At 34.3% G+C, this 20,333-nt stretch overlaps 1 protein-coding gene across 2 annotated transcripts in view; it reads left to right on the top strand.

Annotated features, from left to right (window-relative positions):
- Positions 1–20,333, top strand: part of LOC105542012 (NKG2-D type II integral membrane protein) — a 65,467-nt gene that overhangs the window by 42,330 nt on the left and 2,804 nt on the right. The window contains exons 1-7 of one of the 2 annotated variants that reach the window (XM_011983367.1): positions 5,973–6,084; positions 7,156–7,260; positions 9,074–9,181; positions 15,885–15,977; positions 16,196–16,231; positions 17,041–17,192; positions 18,349–18,452. In XM_011983367.1, coding sequence (XP_011838757.1) covers positions 7,221–7,260; positions 9,074–9,181; positions 15,885–15,977; positions 16,196–16,231; positions 17,041–17,192; positions 18,349–18,452 — 533 coding nt within the window. In that variant the 5' untranslated portion in view covers positions 5,973–6,084; positions 7,156–7,220. Of the gene's footprint in view, positions 1–5,972; positions 6,085–7,155; positions 7,261–9,073; positions 9,182–15,884; positions 15,978–16,195; positions 16,232–17,040; positions 17,193–18,348; positions 18,453–20,333 lie in introns of those variants that run through there. The other variant, XM_011983368.1, reaches the window with a different exon arrangement.

Raw genomic sequence — 20,333 nt, 5'->3', positions numbered from 1 at the left:
TACTTCTAGTTTCTTCAAAAGCCATACAATTATGTTCTTAGAATTATTTTTATATCTTTACATTATTTTAAAAATACATATCCAAGTACATACTCTTTCTTTCTTTGAGACAGAGGCTCGCTCTGTCACCCGTGCAGTGGCATGATCTCGGCTCACTGCGATCTCAGCCTTCCAGGCTCAAGTAATTCTTCGGCCTCCACCTCCAAAGTAACTGGGACTACAGGTACTGGCCACCAGGCCTGGCTAATTTTTCGTAGAGATGGGGTTTCGCCATGTTGGCTAGGCTGATCTCAAACTCCTTACCACAAGCAATTTGTCCACCTCGGCCTCCCAAAGTGCTGAGATTACAGGTGTGAGGGATTATAGGAGTGAGGGATTATAGGAGTGAGGGATTACAGGCGTGAGCCACTGCGCCCTGCTATATTATTTATTTCTTAAACAGCTGCAATTCGTTAAAATACATCATGTATAAAGTATAAATCATAATATTATCAAGAACTATTCTAAGTGCTGAATAAAATGAATATTTCCACTCATATATTCAGATGAATTAATTTCTTCTAGTCTTTGAAGGTGTTTAAAATGACAATCCAACACAACTGTGGCTGGCCCCAGGACAGGGCAGTTCTAACACCAGCAAGTTGAAATTGGTGAGGATGGATCTCACGCTGTGACTGGCCAACAGGAAGTCTTCATTCCAGAGTGCCGGAGCTAGATACTGGAAGGCATGGGACAGGGATCCGGACAGCTAACAAAAACTTGCTGGAGGGTAGATACCACAGGATGTCACGCAAACATGCAGCTGGTAGCCACAGCCATAGGAGCAAAAGGAGAGAAAGTATCATAAAAGCAGGAAGAAAAATCCTTTCTACTCCAATCTACACAGTGCCTTTTAGAGACAAAACTTATCGTGTAAGCTGGCAAGGGAGAAAATTTATGGGATCTCTTTTCATTATGGTAGAGCAGGGTAGTGAAGGATAGATTTGAAACTAAGAGGCGATAAATTGTGAATAAGCACACAAGGTTACTATGCGGCAACCACAATGTTGCTGTACAACAGCCATTTGGATATACCCCACTTCCTCAGAGAATGAAACCAACATTACATTCTAAATCTGTTCTAGTGTAGCATTGTCAGTAATTAGTTCTGCTTTATGGTATAGATTGGTATCTTCACTGAGAAATAGTTTCCTTTGTTAATATCACAGTTCCATGTAAAAACATCATTTGCTTCTATGGCATGTAGCCCTTAATAATTTGTGTCTGTTTTTCTAGCTCCGTTAGCATCAAATTCATTGTCCCCTGAGTAGGTCACATTGTCTGCTCAAAGCATGGAAACCTAGCCTTGTTAACCTCTTACTTAAAACCCCTCAAAGACTTTTTACTGACTACACGGTACTACTCAAACAACATAGCTTAGATTATAAATCTTTCTTCTCACTCACACCCTTTCTTGTGGTTCCAGCTCTGTTTTCATCTCCAGCTCTTCATAACGCCACTTAATAAACCAACAGTACTGGACTGCATGTAGCTTTATTTATTCATTTTAATGTCTCTCTTCTATGTTTTTGAGATTTCTGTCTTTGGTATGTTGTATGTTTTAACAACATTACCTTGATTTCTAACTTTTTTTTTTTTAATCTTCAGAAATCACCCAGTCTGGGACACCTTCTCTAACACCATTTTCTCATATTTAATGTTGGAGACCTATTAGAAAATTGTCATCTATAATACTATCTTTGAAAAAACCCGAAGTTTGTGTCTGTCACTGTGAATTACATGTTAATTTAAAACCATATGCTTCTGTGTATGCCTTAAATAGGGTGTGAACAGCTAGATGACAGGAATCATGCTTTACACTTTATTGAACTTTGTTTATTCATGGCCAAACAATATGATTGCCCTATAATAGATAAAAGCCCAATAAATAAATATAGAATGATATTATGAAAATGTCGGTAATTTCCTATTTTTTACTTATTTTTGTTAAGCTTTGGTACTGTTACTTCTATGTCAAATAATGAAGACAACATTATTACAGTGTAGAAAAACACCAGGGCCTCTTGGCTAAGACCTCAAGAGGAGCATTGTAAGATTTTAGTAGTGATTTTTATATTCTCCAAAATATAATGCAAGAGTTGTAGACTTTTAACCCCTTGCATTTTTTATGCCTCTGCACACAAATGAAGCTACTGGGGATAAAGGAAGAAGAAATAAGTCAGCTAAAATTTGAGCACCTGCTAATAGGTATGTAAGAGTGAAAAAAACGTGACTTGAGACACCTTGCTTTCACTCAGATCTACAATTAATGAGCCATTTTCCTTTGGAAAAAAAAATGCTGTCTTATCCCTAGATCGTGTCTTTAGGCACTTGTGGTAAGTAACGTTACCAATTTAAGACATCTTCAAAATTCTAGACTTCTTTGATACTCAGAGCACTGAAGTAAACACAAAATCCATTTGAATCCAAGATGCAGAAGTCATTAAAGGCATCATTCCATTTACAAATGTGGAGATTACCACTCTAGCAGGAAATGAAAGGTTTAGTGGCAAACAAATAAGCAATCAGAGAAAAGTAACCAGGATGCTAATAAAAAATATGATGTCATCTGACCCGCAAATCATGCGTGTAAGTTACTTGAGAGCAATTTTTAAAAGGTACTATTTATTTATGGCTATTTATGCACAATTATAAAGATAATACCAGAGTGGGAAAAAACACTTTTCTGTTCCATTATACTACATAGATTGCAATTAAACAAACAAAAAAATGGTGTGTCCTAGCATGGATTAAGTTAATATAACACAAATATTTGCTAAAGATATTTCAAATGAATTGCTAAATTTTAGAATTATACAAAGTTTCAACTGAGTTGGGTCCAAAAAATCATTTAATCATTCCTGGTTTAGGAAGCTGTGCCAGAAAATATTAATTAATTGCCAAGATGATGACCTGTTTTTCCCCAAAGGATACATTCAAGATTTATGGAATCTCTGCCTTGAGTTCATATGATTACAATACACCAGTTGATATTATATGTCAGTACGTAGCCCCGTAATACCTAGCTGAATGCAAAATAGGTTCTGAAAATATATATATATATATTTCTTAAAATGTTTGCAGACTTTTTTATTTTTTCATTAGTCATCGTTTCACTTCTGCTTCAATATGCCCATGCATGTCCTGATAACAATGGGTGCACCATGGTGGTGTGGCCATAGATGCCCCTGCATATCCAAAGACTCAGCTCTGTTTCTTCCACTCCCTTTTGTTTTCTTTATTGTCCATGTGAATTTTAAAAATTTGTCCTTTTTGACATGTCTTTTGTCAATTCAAACACATTTACCATAAGGTCAAGATTACAAAATTTTTGCTTGGCAATAACCACACATTTTATGCTTTCATATTTGGACAAGTGTCCAGTAAACACCTCAGACCACATCCAGTTTTAGTGTCACAGCTTGAAGCAAGCAACCTGCCAAGAGCTCTGTTTCTCACCACAAACTTGCACTGCATGTTAAGTCTTTCCTGTGTACCAGAAGAGAAGGATTTTCTGAGACCACAGTGCAAGTTAGCTTACTGATCAAAAAGGCTAGTTGATTATTGGCTCTTCTCAACTAATGAACGTAATTAAAGAGCTTATTGTGGTGATGGATGTTCTCAAATAACTTGAGCTCAGGCTGTTTGCAAAATATTGTAACTTTTCTTCTAACAATAGTTTTTAAAAGTTATATAAATACGTCTATATGAAGTTTGTTCAGGTACTTTTATAGTCAAATTATTCTTTCTGCATAAATTCATTTGTGTGGGTTTTATTTCATTTATTAGGAAATATTATCTCTGAAAGCTATGCTATGTCCTTTTGCAATTCCATGTAGCATAAACCAGTACAAATGCCCAGCAAATCCCCAACAAGTTTACCATCATGACTATAGCAAAGTGAGTATATGTTCAACATTGAGAAAGAAATTGGAGTTTTAACATACTATTTCTTTATCTAAGTAATTGTTTTAACTCAACATACAAGACTTATTTTAGAATTTTCTTCTTTGAGGATCCTTTCCACACTCTGTCAGTTGGTTTAGGGTTCTTTATATATGACAATATAACTCTTGCCGTGCTTAGCTTTATCATGGTATTTATTTCAAAACACTTCTTTTAGGCATGTTTTGTGACTTCCCTGTTGGCTGTAAATTGCCATTTGAACTAAATGAAATAGGTAGGATATACAAATGTTCTTTTTTATCCTATTCCTATCCCCTTTTCTCAATTCTGTATTTAAGAGACAAATAATCTCTATTCAACTGAAAACTACATACATCAAAATAACTCTTCAGGAAACTGTGATTCAAGTTTTCCCCATAAAAAGCCAGCATTTAAACATTTATTCGTTTCCTTTCAAAAACCAAATATTTGTTAAAATGTGGTTGTAAGAAAATATCAGCCCAAATTTCCTCTATATAGATCTATTTTTACTATATAAAATAGTTAATAGAAAATGCTGATTAGCTGAAAAGAATCTTGGTATGTCAGAAAATAATACATTTTCTTCAACTTGTTTTATATTTACCTATCCTGTTTAATTTTGAATTTGTTTTGTACTTTTTCATTTTCTATCACCTAAACTAAAAAGTAATTTCCAGCTGGGTGTGGTGGCTCACACCTGTAATCTCAGCACTTTGGGAGGCCGAGGCAGGAGGATCACCTGAGGTTAGGAGTTCGAGACCAGCCTGACTAACATGGCGAAACCTCGTCTCTACTCGAAATACAAAAATTAGCCAAGTGTGGTGACACATGCCTGTAATCCCAGTTACTCTGGAGGCTGAGACAGGAGAATTGCTTGAACCCAGGAGGCAGAGGTTGCAGTGAACCGAGATCTCCCATTGCACTCCAGCCTGGACAAGAGCGAAACTCTGTCTTTAAAAAAAAAAAAAAGTAATTTCCATGTGGGCAAAAACCTTCTTTTGGATTGTTTACTTTGACATTCTCAAGACCTAGAAAAGGGTGTAGCAAATAGTATTTGCTAAATAAAAAAAAAGTTGAATAAATTTATTGTCCAACTTTAACACATTACCACATGAAAGTTGTTTTTGAGATTAATAACTTTGGTTATTGTTAAAATTGTATAATGTGTTCATCTTATATTACTTTATATGATGTCTTACGTTAGTATTTTAAATTAATAAACAAATAAAATATATATTTAGCTAATCTTGTTCTTTGGCATCAATTCATATATTCACTTATTTTTATGTATACTGGGGTATATATTTAAGTTTCTAATTCTTCTGCATATGATGTCTATATGACAGAGATGCAATTTCATGTTTTTATATTAAAATTTAACAATTCCCAGAACTAAGTTTTTTTTAACTTAAAGGCCAGTGTGATGGTAACCAAGGACTAATATTGAATAGAAGCTAATTTCCCACTTTATCTGCAATGTTACCTTATATTTTTTAATCTATGTACATGACTTTTTCTTGTCTGTATTTTTTCCCTTCTCAATTTGTCTATCTATGTCCCACATGCCACTTTGCCTTTATTAATATGGTTTTAACATAGGTCTTACTATTTAATAAAACAAGGCTCCCACGTTTTCTTCATCTTCAATAGTGATTTTCCTAGTCTTGACTTTTGCAATTTAATGTATATTTAGAATTCTGCTTTGTAAGTCCCACAACAAAATCTGAGGTATTAACTGGAACTGAATTGAATCTTTAAAATATTTAGGATTAAATGGCATCATTTAAAATCATCATTTTCAAATCCTAAAATGTTATTAAAAATAATGGCAAAACTAAAATTACTTTTGCACCAACTGAACATTTATCCAACCATGGGTGGTCTTATCTCTTTTACCAAATTAACAATATTTCTATAGTGATAAGGCGGAAGTACTGTGGTTTATGTTTTTCCACAGGAAGGTGAGATTATAACATTTGTCACACCTTTCTCAAAGATAGAATTTCACTGAGTATCTCCACTTTCAATTCTAGATCAGGAACTGAGAACATATCTAAATTTTCTAGTTTTATAGAAGACTTTTATCCACAAGAATCAAGATCTTCCCTCTCTGAGCAGGTGTGTGTATGTGTGTATGTGTGTGTGTTTATTATTCAAGATATGAGAAACTATATTTCGACCTCAAAAAAATAAAAATATTTACACTGTAAGGTAATTCTAATTGTTTCTTAGATGCTTGAATAGAACTCCTGAGGATACAGAATACTTATCATTTCTGATGTATATTCTATCACTGTATCTGATGATAGGGAATTAGTATATACCTATTAAAGAATTAGAAGTTGTAATATTACTATAAGAAGAAGCTTTGTCTCTAAGCAAAACTAGAAAAAATTGAATCTTTACCTTTAGGATTAGAAGAATTGAGTTTCAATTTGAATTCTCAAATTTTTGAGTTTTCTGATGTTGTAAGGGGCACTTACCTTTGATACACATCTTTACATGCAAGGTGAAACAAGTTATATCTGTGCTTTCCAACTATCATAATCAAATATGAAATAGCTTTTATTTTTAAAGTCTAAGCACTATGCATATTTATTAGTTTTTTTTTCTGGAAGCTCTGCTGTGCATTGCTAAGATGTTACTAAATAAACATGTGAGATTAGTTTTATTAATGACGATGGTGATGAGAATTTGTTGTTGATGATGATGATATGGGCACGTTGGATGAAAATGCACTAGAAAAGGACATTCAATAAAAGTGCACAAAACTTACCTGAGTTTAGCTAGCAGAAAGAAAACTAAATTATTGCCAGATAAAATAAACAACTATAAACACTTGGTCTTAGCTAAAAGGCCAAGAAGCAATAAATAACTATAAACAGAAAACTGTGTGTGCTGTTATCTAATATCAGTAATGTAAAATATTTGTGTTAAATATCTCAGTGTAGGTGAATTAATATATTCATTATATTGTTATGACATTTTGAAGTAATTGGCGATTATTTTACAACCAAGAGATATGTATACAATTATTTTTGCCTGGCTTTATGTGAATTGTCATTTCTATTCTTTTCTTAGAGGCATGCACAGGGGGAAAGTTTCTGCATTTTACTTTTCTATTCAAAATATTTTCTCTCACCACAGGAAAGAGAACAAAAAACAAATGCTCAATTTTATTTTATTCAGGAATCCTTTGTGCTTTGAAGACTTCAGATTCCTCTCTGAGGTAGACGTGCACTTACAATTATTTGATGGGGTGGATTCGTGGTCGGAGGCCTCGACACAACTTGGGTATGTTTTCACCACATAAGTGTGTAGTTTTGTTTGTATACAATTTTAAGATACCAAGAATTTTATACAAGCATATAAGGCATAGGCAAGCAATTTACTCTGATTCTTTTCATGTTCTATTTATGTTGATTTCATGTTACGTCTGTATTGTATGTGAAATCAAGTCTTCCAAAACTTAAAAACTTTTTTTCCCTTTATTTTATTAACTATATTATGGTAAAGTCACAATTTGGGCCAGCTTGAAATAGTGAAACAGATGTGGAGTCATACTTGAATTTTACTCAAACTTTTACCGCTCTCTAGATTTGAAATGGGGTCAATCTGCAACCTCTATGTAGTTTAGTTTAGTTTCTTTTTCTATCAAATACAGGCATGAAACATTCCATATTGATCTTAGTAGATTTGTGTAATATTCAAATCAAGTGACATGTATTTTAAAGCCCTTTTTATCCTAAAGGTGTTTATACATTTATAACTTATTCACAGTTGGTAACATTATATTAAATAAGCTTTATGATTCTGGCCATCTCTAATATTCAGTTTCTTCATCCATAAAGTGATACCTACTCTCTTTACTCCATATGTAAAATAACTGAGTTAGATATTACATGTGCAAACAATGTCTAAGTCTAATTTTAGCTATAAAAGATAATTCATATTATCATTTAATTTATAAAACGCTTTTGTACAACAAACCCCCATGACATGAGTTTACATATGTAACAAACCTTTGCATACAACCCTGAACCAAAAATAAAAGTTTTTTAAAAAGCTTTTAAGAAAATATTAATCATCAGTAAATAATTAATATTTCAAGAGAGCAAAATGATTCTTTCAGTATTTTGTTCAGCGGCAAGATTATCTGTCTTTGTTCTAAAGGGTTAGATCCTACTATTTTAGCCTATGTATGTCCTTCATTATAAAGAAAATTAGACGGCTGGGCACAGTGGCTCACGCCTGTAATCCCAGAACTTTGGGAGGCCGAGGCAGGTGGATCACCTGAGCTCAGGAGTTCGAGACCAGCCTGGCCAATATGATGAACCCCTGTCTGTACTAAAAATAAAAAAATTAGCCAGGTATGGTGGCACAAGCCTGTAATCCCAGCTACTCAGGAGGCTGAGGCAGGAGAATCGCTTGAATCCAGGAGGTGGAGGTTGCAATGAGCCAGGATCACGCCACTGCATTCCAGCCTGGGCTACAAGAGCGAAACTCTATCTCAAAAAATAAAAAACAATAAATAAATAAATAAAAGAAAATTAGACACACTAGTATTTACTAAAAGCTTACTAAACGATTGATGTTATTGATGTTAAGTTCCTTATATTTTTATTTCATTTTTAAAATACCCATACTGGGTTGTAATAGTATCCTTTTCTTTTTTATTTCTTTCTTCTTTTGCAAGTTAGGAAACTGGGATGCAAAAGCTAGATTATTTATGAAGTTATAGTAAGTTTGTATATGTGGATAGGTGATTTAAATACATATCTTTCTCCAACATGTCTTTTCACTATACCAAGTCCCTTTCTGGTAATGTTAGGTTTCATTATACATTATGAATTAACTAATTTTAATAGTTAAAATTAGTTAGGATTTGCTGAGGGTACTTTGCATGGCATAAATGTAATTTTATTTATATAGTAAAGTGTAAACATAATAATGTAGTAATATAAAATGAAAATAAATTCATGTTGTGCTTTAAAAAGGATTGTCATGAGAAGTACATAGATGGAAATGGCAAGTGGAATTTTTAAAATGTATGCACCAAATAGCAGAAAGGCCATGACTCATATAAGCCTGAATTCTTTCTCTCTAGAGATGAGTGAATTTCATAATTATAAGTTGGGTCTAGCAAAGAGTGATTTTTCAACACGATGCCAAAAGCAAAGATGTCCAGTAATCAAAAGCAAATGTAGAGAAAACGGTAAGTCCTATGTTCCATTTGTCTACTCTCAGTATATTCAAATGAATCTTGGAAACTATGTGATTAAATCAATGACAATCATTCAGCTTACTTTATCTTCATCAGGAAAGCAGGAATACCCCCATGAACTCTAATATAATATTAAAATATATAATAAAATTATGGTATTAAAAGCTATTGAGTTTAGAATATTTTCATGGCCTAAAAAATGACGAGTTTATTTATCATGATAATATAATTGAGGCAGGAATTTCTAAGAGATTACTGAAAAGAAAACTAAATAGAAATGAAAAACAGAAAAGATATTTTAAAAATCCTCCAGAGATATGTTCCTAAATATTATAGAAGTGATAGCTAGATTATTATTTATAGAATTGTTTCTGACTGCAGTGAAGAAGATGTACTCTCCAATGTCTTTTTTCAAAGCAGAATATTATCGATAATAGACCTTTATATAGTTTGTATGAAAAGCAAAACAACAGGTGACCCCTCAATTTTGATTAAAAACTAAGAAACAAATTATTAACGAATAGCATCACTTTACAAGAATTAATTTAAGGAATGCAAAGTGCTATATGTAAAAATTCCTTTTTGGACTAAAATATTCAATTGTTACCAAAATTTTAAACCCACATGCCTTTTCACTCAGCAATTATCATTGTGGGAATTTATCCCAGAGAGGGACTCAAAAATATACACAGATGGGTATGAAATGTATCATTATTTCTAATAGCAACACCTAAGAAACAAATTAAATATCCACTGGAAAAAAAATTCAAAGTCTGTCAAAAATTAGATTCTGTCCAGAGTTGTCAGTGAAATACAATGCAACTATTTATAAATTTGGTATCCTTAAACGCCATGAGAACTAATCACCAGGATATTGTCTTAGGTTAAAAAATAAAAATAAAAATTCATAGGATATTTTGTATATTATAGTTTCTTTAAAATGTATTTTTAATATGTAGCTAAGGGGAATGGTAATTTTTATTTATTTCTAGTTGGCATGTAATAATTATACATATTTAAGGGATACAGTGATATTTCCATACAACTATACAATGTCTAATGACCAAATCAAGGTAATTAGCATATCCATCACCTCAAACATTTATCAGTTCTTTGTGTTGGGAACATTCAAAACCTCTTCTAGCTATCTGAAAATATACAATAAATTACTCTTAACTGTACACTCCCTACAGTGCTGTAGGAACACTAGAAAAAGCCCGCATGTAGCTGTAATTATGTATCCATTAACGTCTCCCAATCTTCTCCTCCTCACTATTCTTTCTAGCCTTAAATAACCACAATTCTACTCTCTAATTCTGTGAGCTAAAAGTTTGGATCTCCTACATATGAGTGAGAATACGCAGTATTTATCTTTCTATGCGTTATTTACTTTACTTAACATTATGTACTTCTGACGCATCCATGTTGGTGCAAATAATAGGATTTCATTCTTTTCATTCTTTTTTTATGACTGAATGGTATTACTCTGTGTGTGTGTGTGTACACACATTTTGTTTAGCCATTCATCTGTTAATGGACACAGGTTGATTCCATATCTTGGCTATTGTGAATAATGCTGCAATAGATATGGGGCTGCAGACATTATTTCAATATACTGATTTCTATTTTTGGTTTTTTAAGGAACCTCCATACTGTTTCCATAATGGCTATACTAATTTACATTCCCACCAACATTATATAAACATTAGCCTTTCCCTGCATCCTCACTGTCATTTGTTATTTTTTGTTTTTTTAAATAATAGCTATTCTAACTTAGGGTGAGATGATACTCATTGTGGTTTTGATTTTCATCTTATTGATGATGAATGATGTTGAACTTTCAAAAAATATATCCATGGCTATTTGTTTATCTTCTCAGAAATATCTATTCAGATCCTTTTCTCATTTTCAAATCAGTTTTTGTTGTTGATGATGCTGTTGAGTTGTTTGAATTCCTTGTATATTCTGGATATTGTTCTCTTGTCAGAGGAATAATTTGCAAGTATTTTCTCTCATTCTACAAGTTGTCTCTTCACTCTGTCACTTGTTTCCTATGCAGTAAAGAAGTGTTTTAGTTTGATACAGCCTCATTTGTTTCTTTTTGCTTTTGTTGCCTGTACTTTTGAAGTCTTACCCATAAAATCTTTGCCTAGACTCATGTCCTGTGGTGTTTATCTCTTCTGGTAGTTTTGTAGATTCAGTTCTTACCTTTAAGTCATTAATCCATTTTGAGTTGATTTTTGTATATAGTGTGAGATGAGGGTCTAATTTCATTCCTCTGTGTGGATATCCAGTTTTTTCAGCTCCATTTATTGAAGTGCCTGTCCTTTTCCAGTGTATGTTATTGGTGCCTTTCTGGAAAAATCAGTTGGCTATAAATAGATGGATTTATTCCTGCATTGTCTATTCTGTTTTATTGGTCTAAATGTCTAGTTTTATGTCAATGCCATACTGTTTAAGTTATTATAGTTTTGTAGTATATATTGAAATCAGGTAATGTGATGCCACCAGTTTTCTTCATTTTTGTTCAAGATTGCTTTGACTATTCAGTCTTTTGTGGTACCATACAAATTTTAGGATATTTTTTCTATTTCTGTAGAGAATGTTATTAGTATTGTAATAGGAATTGCATTGAATCTATAGATTGCTTTGAGTCATATAATTACTTTAACAATATTCTTTCAGTCTATGAACATCAGATGTCTTTCCATGTTTTTGCATCCTCTCTAGTTTCATTAATCAGTATTTTATAGTTTTCATTGTAGAGATCTTCCACTTGTGTGATTAAATTTATTTCAGGATATTTTATTATTTGTAGGTATAAATGGAATTGACTTCTCGATTTCTTTTTCAGCCAGTTTGTTATTGGTGTATAGAAACACTACTGATTTTTGTATGTAGATTTTTGTATCCTGAAACTTTACTGAATTTGTTTATTTGTTCAAAGGCATTTTGTTTAATTTTCATGTATCTGTGCAGTTTCCAAAGTTCCTCTTGTTATCAATTTCTAGTTTTATTCCATTGTTGTCAGAAAATTTACTTGATATAATATTGAATTTTGAAAATGTGTTGAGACTTATCACCTAGCAAATGGTCTATCCTGATGAATGTTCCATATGATGATAATAAGAATATGTGTTTTGCAGCAGTTGGATGAAATGTTCTGTACATTTAGTAAGGTTCATTAGGTCTATATTATAGTTTTATTTGGATGTTTCTTTGCTAATTTTCTCTCTGAACGATCTGTCCATTGCTTAAAATGTGTGGTTGAACTCCTCTACCCTTATTGTATTAGTCTATTTCTCCCTTCAGATCTATTAATATTTAGTTAATATATCTGAGTGCTGCAGTATTGGGTGCATATGTATACTTATAAATACAATATTATATTGCTGAAATGACCCATTTGTCATTATATAATGGTCTTCTTTGACTCTTTTTTACTCTTTTTGACTTAAAGTCTACTTTATCTAAGTATAGCTATGCCTTCTCTTTACTGGTTTTCATTTTCATGGAATATCTGTTTTCATCCTATACTGTCAGTCTATGTGTGTTTTTACGAGCAAAGTGAGTTTCTTGAAGGCAATATATTGTTCAGTTTTGTTGTCTTTTACTTGGAGAATTTAGCCCCCTTACATTTAATATTATTATTGGTAAGTAAAAACTTACTATTGCCATTTTGTTCCTTGTTTTCTAGTAGTTTTGTAAGTCTTCCTTTCTTCCTGTCTTCCTTTGTGATTAAGTTGCTTTCTCTGGCAGTGTATTTTAATTCCTTGATTTTCATTTTAGTGTATCTATTATAAGTTTTTGTTTTGTCGTTACCATGAGACTTACAAGGACATCTTATAACTATAGCAATTATTTTATACTGATGACAACTTAACTTTGATCATGAAGAAAAGAAAAACAAAACAAAAAAACCCTAAACAACTCTACACTTTAACTCCATCTCCTCTCACATGTTGACTTATGTTTGCATGGATTTACATCATTTTATATTGACTATCTCTTAACAAATTATAATTACTTTTATTTTGATAGAGTTGTCTTTTGATCTTTAGAAGATCTGTGTGGTTGAGGCACCAAAATTGCAGTATTAGAATATTCTGAATTTGTCTGTGTACTTACTTTTATCAGTGAGTTTTATACCTTCAAATCTTTTCTTATTGCACATTTATGTTCTTTTTTTCTGACTGAAAAAACTCTCTTTAGCATGTCATGTAAGACAGGTCTAGTGGGAATAAATTCACTCAACTTTTGTTTGCCTGAGAAATATTTTTTCTCTCCGTCATGTTGATAGTTTTGTTGGGTACAGTATCTCAGTTGGTGTTTTTTTTTCCTCGGGTCTTTGAGTATGTCACCCCACTTCCTCTTGGCCTATAAAGTTTCTGCTAAGAAGTCTGCTAACACATGTGTTGAAGCTTCTTTATATTTATTTTGCTTTTTAAATTTTGCTTCCTTTAAAATTCTGACTTTATCTCAAGCTTTGAACATTTAAATTTTATATGCCTTGTGGTAATCTTATTTGGGTTGAATCTGCTTGCTAATCTTTGACCTTCCTCTATGTGCTTATTCATATCTTTCTCTGGGTTTGGTAAGTTTTCTGTTTGTCCACAGCTTCCCAGACCAGTGCTGTGCCAGGGCTTGCCCAAGGGCCATGGTTGCTATGGCCTGCAACCACTGAAATTTTCCTGAGACCCAAGGCCACTTTAGTCAGCTGGTGATAAAATGGGCTGAGACTAAGGTTCCTCCTGCCTAAGCAGTGGATTCCTCTCTGGCCCACGTGGGTCAAAATGCTCCCCCTATGAGCACTGGTGTGGAATCAAAGGCCGTGGGGTCTCTGTCTTTTGCTGTGTTCCAATGTGGTGGGGCCACGTCTAAGTTCCAACACAAAGTCCCACACTCTTATTTCCATTTCCCAAGCAGGCAGTTTCTCTCCAAGCACTGCAGTATCTGGGTTTGGAAGAGGGGTGTTTAGGCAAGGCAAGACGGTCTTTTCTTACCTCTTTAATGTGTTTTTTCTTCTTATCATGCCAAAATCAGGGTACTGTGATAGCTCACCTAATTTCTTGAATTCTTTTGAAGGTACTTTCTTGCATGGATAGTTATTTAGTTTGATGTTGCTGTGAGAAGATAATAGCTAAAGGGTTCTTCATAGCCAGCTTGCTCTTCTGTCATTTTCTTCATTGTTCTCCGGTATACCTGTTGTTTCACCTACTCATTGATTTTTTTTCTCCTCTATCATTATCTATCTTTGTGGTTTGGTGGTTCTCTGTAGTAATAAGATTTGATTCCTTTCTCTTTCTTATTTGTGTATCTGCTCTACCAGTTTTATACTTCTGTGCATTTTTATGGTGATAGATATTGTCCTTTTGCTTCCAGATATAGGACTCCCTTAAGCATCTCTTGTGGGGCTAGTCTAGTGGTGATGAATTCCCTCAGTTTTTGCTCGTCTGGAAGAATATGTCTCCTTTATTTCTAAAGGATAGCTTTGCTTAATACAGTATTCTTATTTGGCAGAGGTCTTTTTTTTTTTTTTTTTTTGGCATTTTGAATTTATCATCCCATGCTCTTCTGGCCTGCTGCTGGAGAAAGTGAGATTGCTGGCCGTGGTGGCCGTGGGCCCCAAGCAAGTGGCTCTGGGAATCTGGGGCGCACATGCATGACTCTGTCTATGCTGAGGACGGACTCTCTACTTGGCTGCATCACCTGTTCCCTGGACAAAGGGCTCTGTATGGGCTTGACGCAAGGGTCATGACCACACCATTGATTGGGATCACCTGGTGTTGCTATGCTGCAGTCCTCTAGGTGGATTTGGTGGAATGTCAGCAGGGTCCCAGGGATGTGAAGATGCAGAAGCTATTGGGCCCCAAAGATGTGAAGATAAAGGAACTATTAGGCCCCAGGGCAGAGTGTACTTTCGTGGTGGCTACACTCTCAAAATGGTGCAGTGCTGCTGCAGCCTGTGTTCCAGAGAAGAGGAGGGACCCCAGTGTGAACTCCCACCCTGAAATAATGCAGTGATGTGGATTCCAGTCAACTCCCTATACCGGACTCAGGGATTGTGAGGAATGTGGAGCTCTCCTATAGCTAGGAGAGCAGGTATTTATAATGGGAATGTGGACCGCCGGGGAGCTCCTGCTTACCTTTTCTCCTCAATGGAGAGTCCCTCTTGGCTCTAAGCTGATCCATGTCACCTGCTTCTCTTCCCTTTCTATGCTATCGCCCTGAGCATCTGTGCCTCAGAGAGACTTGGTCACTTTCTTGCTGAATTCCAGCCTTCTCCCTTCAACACTCTACTCAACGTGTGGTTATCTACTTGTTGTTTTGGTCCCTTGTGGAAGTGAGTGCTGGGTGCCTGCAGTTAGCCATCTTGATGATGCTTCCTCCTTCTTTGTTTATGTTTATTATTGTATCTGCATAAAAATAATAAATCATAAGCATAATTTACTCTAGGGATGACTGGGGAACTTGTAGAGAAGTATAGAAGGAAATATTACATTGTTGTACTCTAGTTTTTGATCATTTGCAAAATATTTATGCTCTGTTCTGGGAAAAATAATTAAGGCAGAAAAAGGATCAACACTACCTTCTCATTAAAAAAAGAAAAAAACCTCTAATATTTATATTAAATACAAAGATACCTAAACCCTTTATGCTTCTTTTTCTAATCTGTCTCCATTTTCTTTGACAGCATCTCCACTTTTTTTCTGCTGTTTCATTGCTGTAGCTATGGGAATCCGTTTCATTATTATGGTAACAATATGGAGTGCCGTATTCCTAAATTGTAAGTGATAACAGAGAAGTAGATTGCAACATTGTTAATTTAACAATTATAATGTATTACTTTTGTTAGTATTCAGAAACACAGAAACATAAACTAGAAATATTAAATGTATCTTTGTCATATTTTTGCTATTAGTCCAGAAATGTGTAAACTATATTTGCTTATAGTATAAACTACTAACAATACAAACTTTTTAATACTTATGGTTATTTTAATAGCATTATTCAACCAAGAAGTTCAAATTCCCTTGACTGGTAAGTGAATTTTTTAAATGTTTTAGAACATATATTTTATGTATCTACCTACACTATTGTGTAGGCATGTATTCAATGATGTAAGAAGAGGAAAAATTAAATAATTAATTCTAGTCTGTAATACACTATGGCTTCTGTTTTCCTTTTAACAATGAGGGATTACTTGTAAAAGTACAGGATTCTTAGGTTTGATATCTTTCTCTCTCTCTCTCTTTCTCTCCAATACTTGTGAAAAATAGAGGCTACTTAGGTGTGGTTTGACATCTTTCTCTCTCTCTCTCTCTTTTTTTTTTTTTTTTTTGAGATGGGGTCTCACTCTGTCACCCAGGCTGGAGTACAGTGGGTTGATCTCAGCACAGTGCAACCTCTACATCCCGGTTTCAAGTGATTCTCATGCCTCAGCCTCCCAAGTACTTGGGACTGCAACCTCCACCTCCTGGGCTCGAGCAATTCTCGTGCCTCAGCTTCCCAAGTAGTTGGGACTGCAGGCATGCGCCACCACACCGGCTAATTTTTGTGTTTTTAGTAGAGGCAGGTTTTCACCATGTTGGCCAGGCTGGTATCAAACTTCTAACCTCAAGTGAGTCGCCTGCCTTGGCCTCCCAAAGTGCTAGGATTACAGGCATGAGACACTACGCCCAGCCTGGCATCTCTCTATGAATATGTAGAGATATGCCTTTGGTTATGACTATGATAATTTAATAATCTGAAATTTTAGAGTTGGAGTGAAAAAGACATTTAATTTGTATAGATAAAATCTGCTATAATGTTCAGATGTGTAGAATTAATAATATATTCTCCTTTTCTAGAAAGTTACTGTGGCCCATGTCCTAAAAACTGGATATGTTATAAAAATAACTGCTACCAGTTTTTTAATGAGAGTAAAAACTGGTATGAGAGCCAGGCTTCTTGTATGTCTCAAAATGCCAGCCTTCTGAAAGTATACAGCAAAGAGGACCAGGTTGAGTATTTATTTTAATTTCCCATCCTATATTTAATCCTAACATCTGAGGCAAATCATTGGAATATGAACCTGGAACATATAAGGGACACTATGACTTGGTTATTCTAATACCAACCCTAAATCTTTCTTCATTGAAAATAACAAAGCATAGAAATTGCAGGTATCAGACACATGAAAAAATGCTCGTCATCACTGGCCATCAGAGAAATGCAAATCAAAACCACAATGAGATACCATCTCACACCAGTTAGAATGGCAATCATTAAAAAGTCAGGAAACAACAAGTGCTGGAGAGGATGTGGAGAAATAGGAACACTTTTACACTGTTGGTGGGATTGTAAACTAGTTGAATCATTGTGGAAAACAGTATGGCGATTCCTCAAGGATCTAGAACTGGAAATACCGTATGACCCAGCCATCGCATTACTGGGTATATACCCAAAGGATTCTAAATCATGCTGCTATAAAGACACACGCACACGTATGTTTATTGCAGCACTATTCACAACAGTAAAGACTTGGAATCAACATTCCACTGATGGAATGTTGGAATGTCCATCAGTGACAGACTGGATTAAGAAAATGTGGCACATATACACCATGGAATACTATGCAGCCATAAAAAAGGATGAGTTCGTGTCCTTTGTAGGGACATGGATGCAGCTGGAAACCATCATTCTCAGCAAACTATCGCAAGAACAGAAAACCAAACACCGCATGTTCTCACTCATAGGTGGGAACTGAACAATGAGATCCCTTAGACACAGGAAGGGGAACATCACACACCGGGGCCTATTATGGGGAGGGGGCAGTGGGGAGGAATGGCATTGGGAGTTATAACTGATGTAAATGACGAGTTGATGGGTGCTGATGAGTTGATGGGTGCAGCACACCAACATGGCACACGTATACACATGTAACAAACCTGCACGTTGTGCACATGTACCCTAGAACTTAAAGTATAATTAAAAAAAAAAAAAAAAAGAAAGAAATTGCAGGTATCATGTATGTGTGCTCAGATGGGAATTATGCTAGTTGCGGGGCAGAATGCGTATTTTTACAAGTGTGAGAACAGATGAAATGGCTATGGTCTTGCATTTACTAAAATTATGAACACTGATTTTACTTACAGTGTATTTGTGATTTCAAACAGGATTTACTTAAACTGGTGAAGTCATATCACTGGATGGGATTAGTACACGTTCCAACAAATGGATCTTGGCAGTGGGAAGATGGCTCCATTCTCTCACCCAACCTGTAAGTCTTTGACCCAATGAGTCTCTAGTTTTGAATTTTTTTCCTAAGCTTTCCCTGTAATAATTCTAATCACTCATTTCACATAATCCCAAGACATTTGCACGTTCTAATAGATTTACTAAAAAGTGCTTAGGCCCTAAATTTAGGAGAAAGTTGTATTCATTGTAGAGTAGCCAACACAAATATTAGTAAGTAATATAAATTGTTTAGTATATGGTAAGTACTATGCAAGGCAGGTCTAATATTATGTTCGTTTTACAGATAAAGAGACAGAAGCAGAGAGGTTAAGTATCACATACATTTCTTTCTGAATTTATTACCAGACATGTTGAGATATAATTAACATAATAAATTGCACATATATAAAGTACACAATTTAACAAGTCTCAAGAAATATATATATATATACTCATGAAACCATTAAGAACATCAAGATAATTAACCTGGAAAACATTCTCTAGGCATGCACCTTTGTGATTTCTCCTCTGTGTCCCTACGTACTTACCTCTTTCTCTTTCCAGTCAATCAGTTTTCTGCCACTTTAGTTTGCAATTCATAGAATTTAATATAAATGAAGTCTTACAATATGTATCATTTGCAAAGTCTTATTTTCACTTAGAAAAGTTGTCTTGAGATTCAACCATCTCATTGCATGAGTAAAGAGTTAATTACCTTTTATCTCTTCATTTATTGATGTATATTTAGGTAATTCCCAGTTATTGATCATTACAAATAATGCTACTTGCTAATAATATTTGTGTACAAGTATTTGTATCATATTAACAAAGTCTTTCTTTTCCTTAATATAAACACCTAGAAACAAAATGGCTGAATCATATAAGTATATATTTAACCTTTTTAAAAGTGCCACACTGTTATCCAAAGTGGTGGTGATATTTTACAAATTTTACTTTCTACCTATCTGTATGTAACAGAAAATCTGAGAGAGAAGTTGCTTCATATCCTAGTCAACACTTGTTTTGATTAGCCTCTTAAATTTTATACTGGTTGGGCGCAGTGGCTTACGCCTATAATCCCAGCACTTTGGGAGGCCGGGGCAGGCAGATCACCTGAGGTTGTGAGTTCGAGACCAACCTGGCCAATGTAGTGAAACGCTGTCTCTACTAAAAATACAAAAATTAGCTGGACGAGGTGGCAGGCACCTGTAATCCCAGCTAGTCAGGAGGCTGAGGCAGGAGAATCGCTGGAAGCTGGGAGGCGGAGGTTGCAGTGAGCCGAGATTGCACCACTGCACTCCAGCCTCAGTGACAGAGCGAGACCCTATCTCAGAAATAAATAAATAAATAAGTAAATTTTAGACACACTAAATGATGTGTTTTGGCATATGAGTGTAGTTTTAACTTGTATTTTACTAATGCAATGATGTTAAGTAGCATTTTTTTGTGCTTATTTGCCATTGAGGTAAAAATTTTCTTCTCACTGATTTCTGCTTTGATCTTTATTATTTACTGTCTTCTTATAGTAGGTTAAATTTGCTTTTTTAGTTTCTTATATTGAAAGCTGATATGTTGATTTGAAACTTTTTTTCTAATAAAAGTTATACTATTAATACATGAGATGATTTGGCAACATCCCCACATATTTTAAGATACTATTTTTTAATTTCCATTCAGTTAAAAATAGTTTCTAAATTGTCTTTTGCATTCTTTGATTCATTGATTTTTAACATGTGTCATTTAGTTTTCAACATTTGTGAATTTTTCAGACATATTTTTATTGTAGATTTCTAATTTAATTTCAATTTTATTAGAGAATTATTTTGTATAGTAAATCTGGCACTTTTTTAAAGTGTTCTTTTCATTGATTTTCAAATTTACTTTGCTACTTTAATGATTAATTGACAATGATCAATGCACAACC

The sequence above is a fragment of the Mandrillus leucophaeus genome, unplaced genomic scaffold (genome assembly GCF_000951045.1).
Source record: "Mandrillus leucophaeus isolate KB7577 unplaced genomic scaffold, Mleu.le_1.0 Scaffold249, whole genome shotgun sequence".
NCBI classification, from domain to species: domain Eukaryota; kingdom Metazoa; phylum Chordata; class Mammalia; order Primates; family Cercopithecidae; genus Mandrillus; species Mandrillus leucophaeus.
This window is presented reverse-complemented; position numbering and strand designations above follow the sequence as displayed.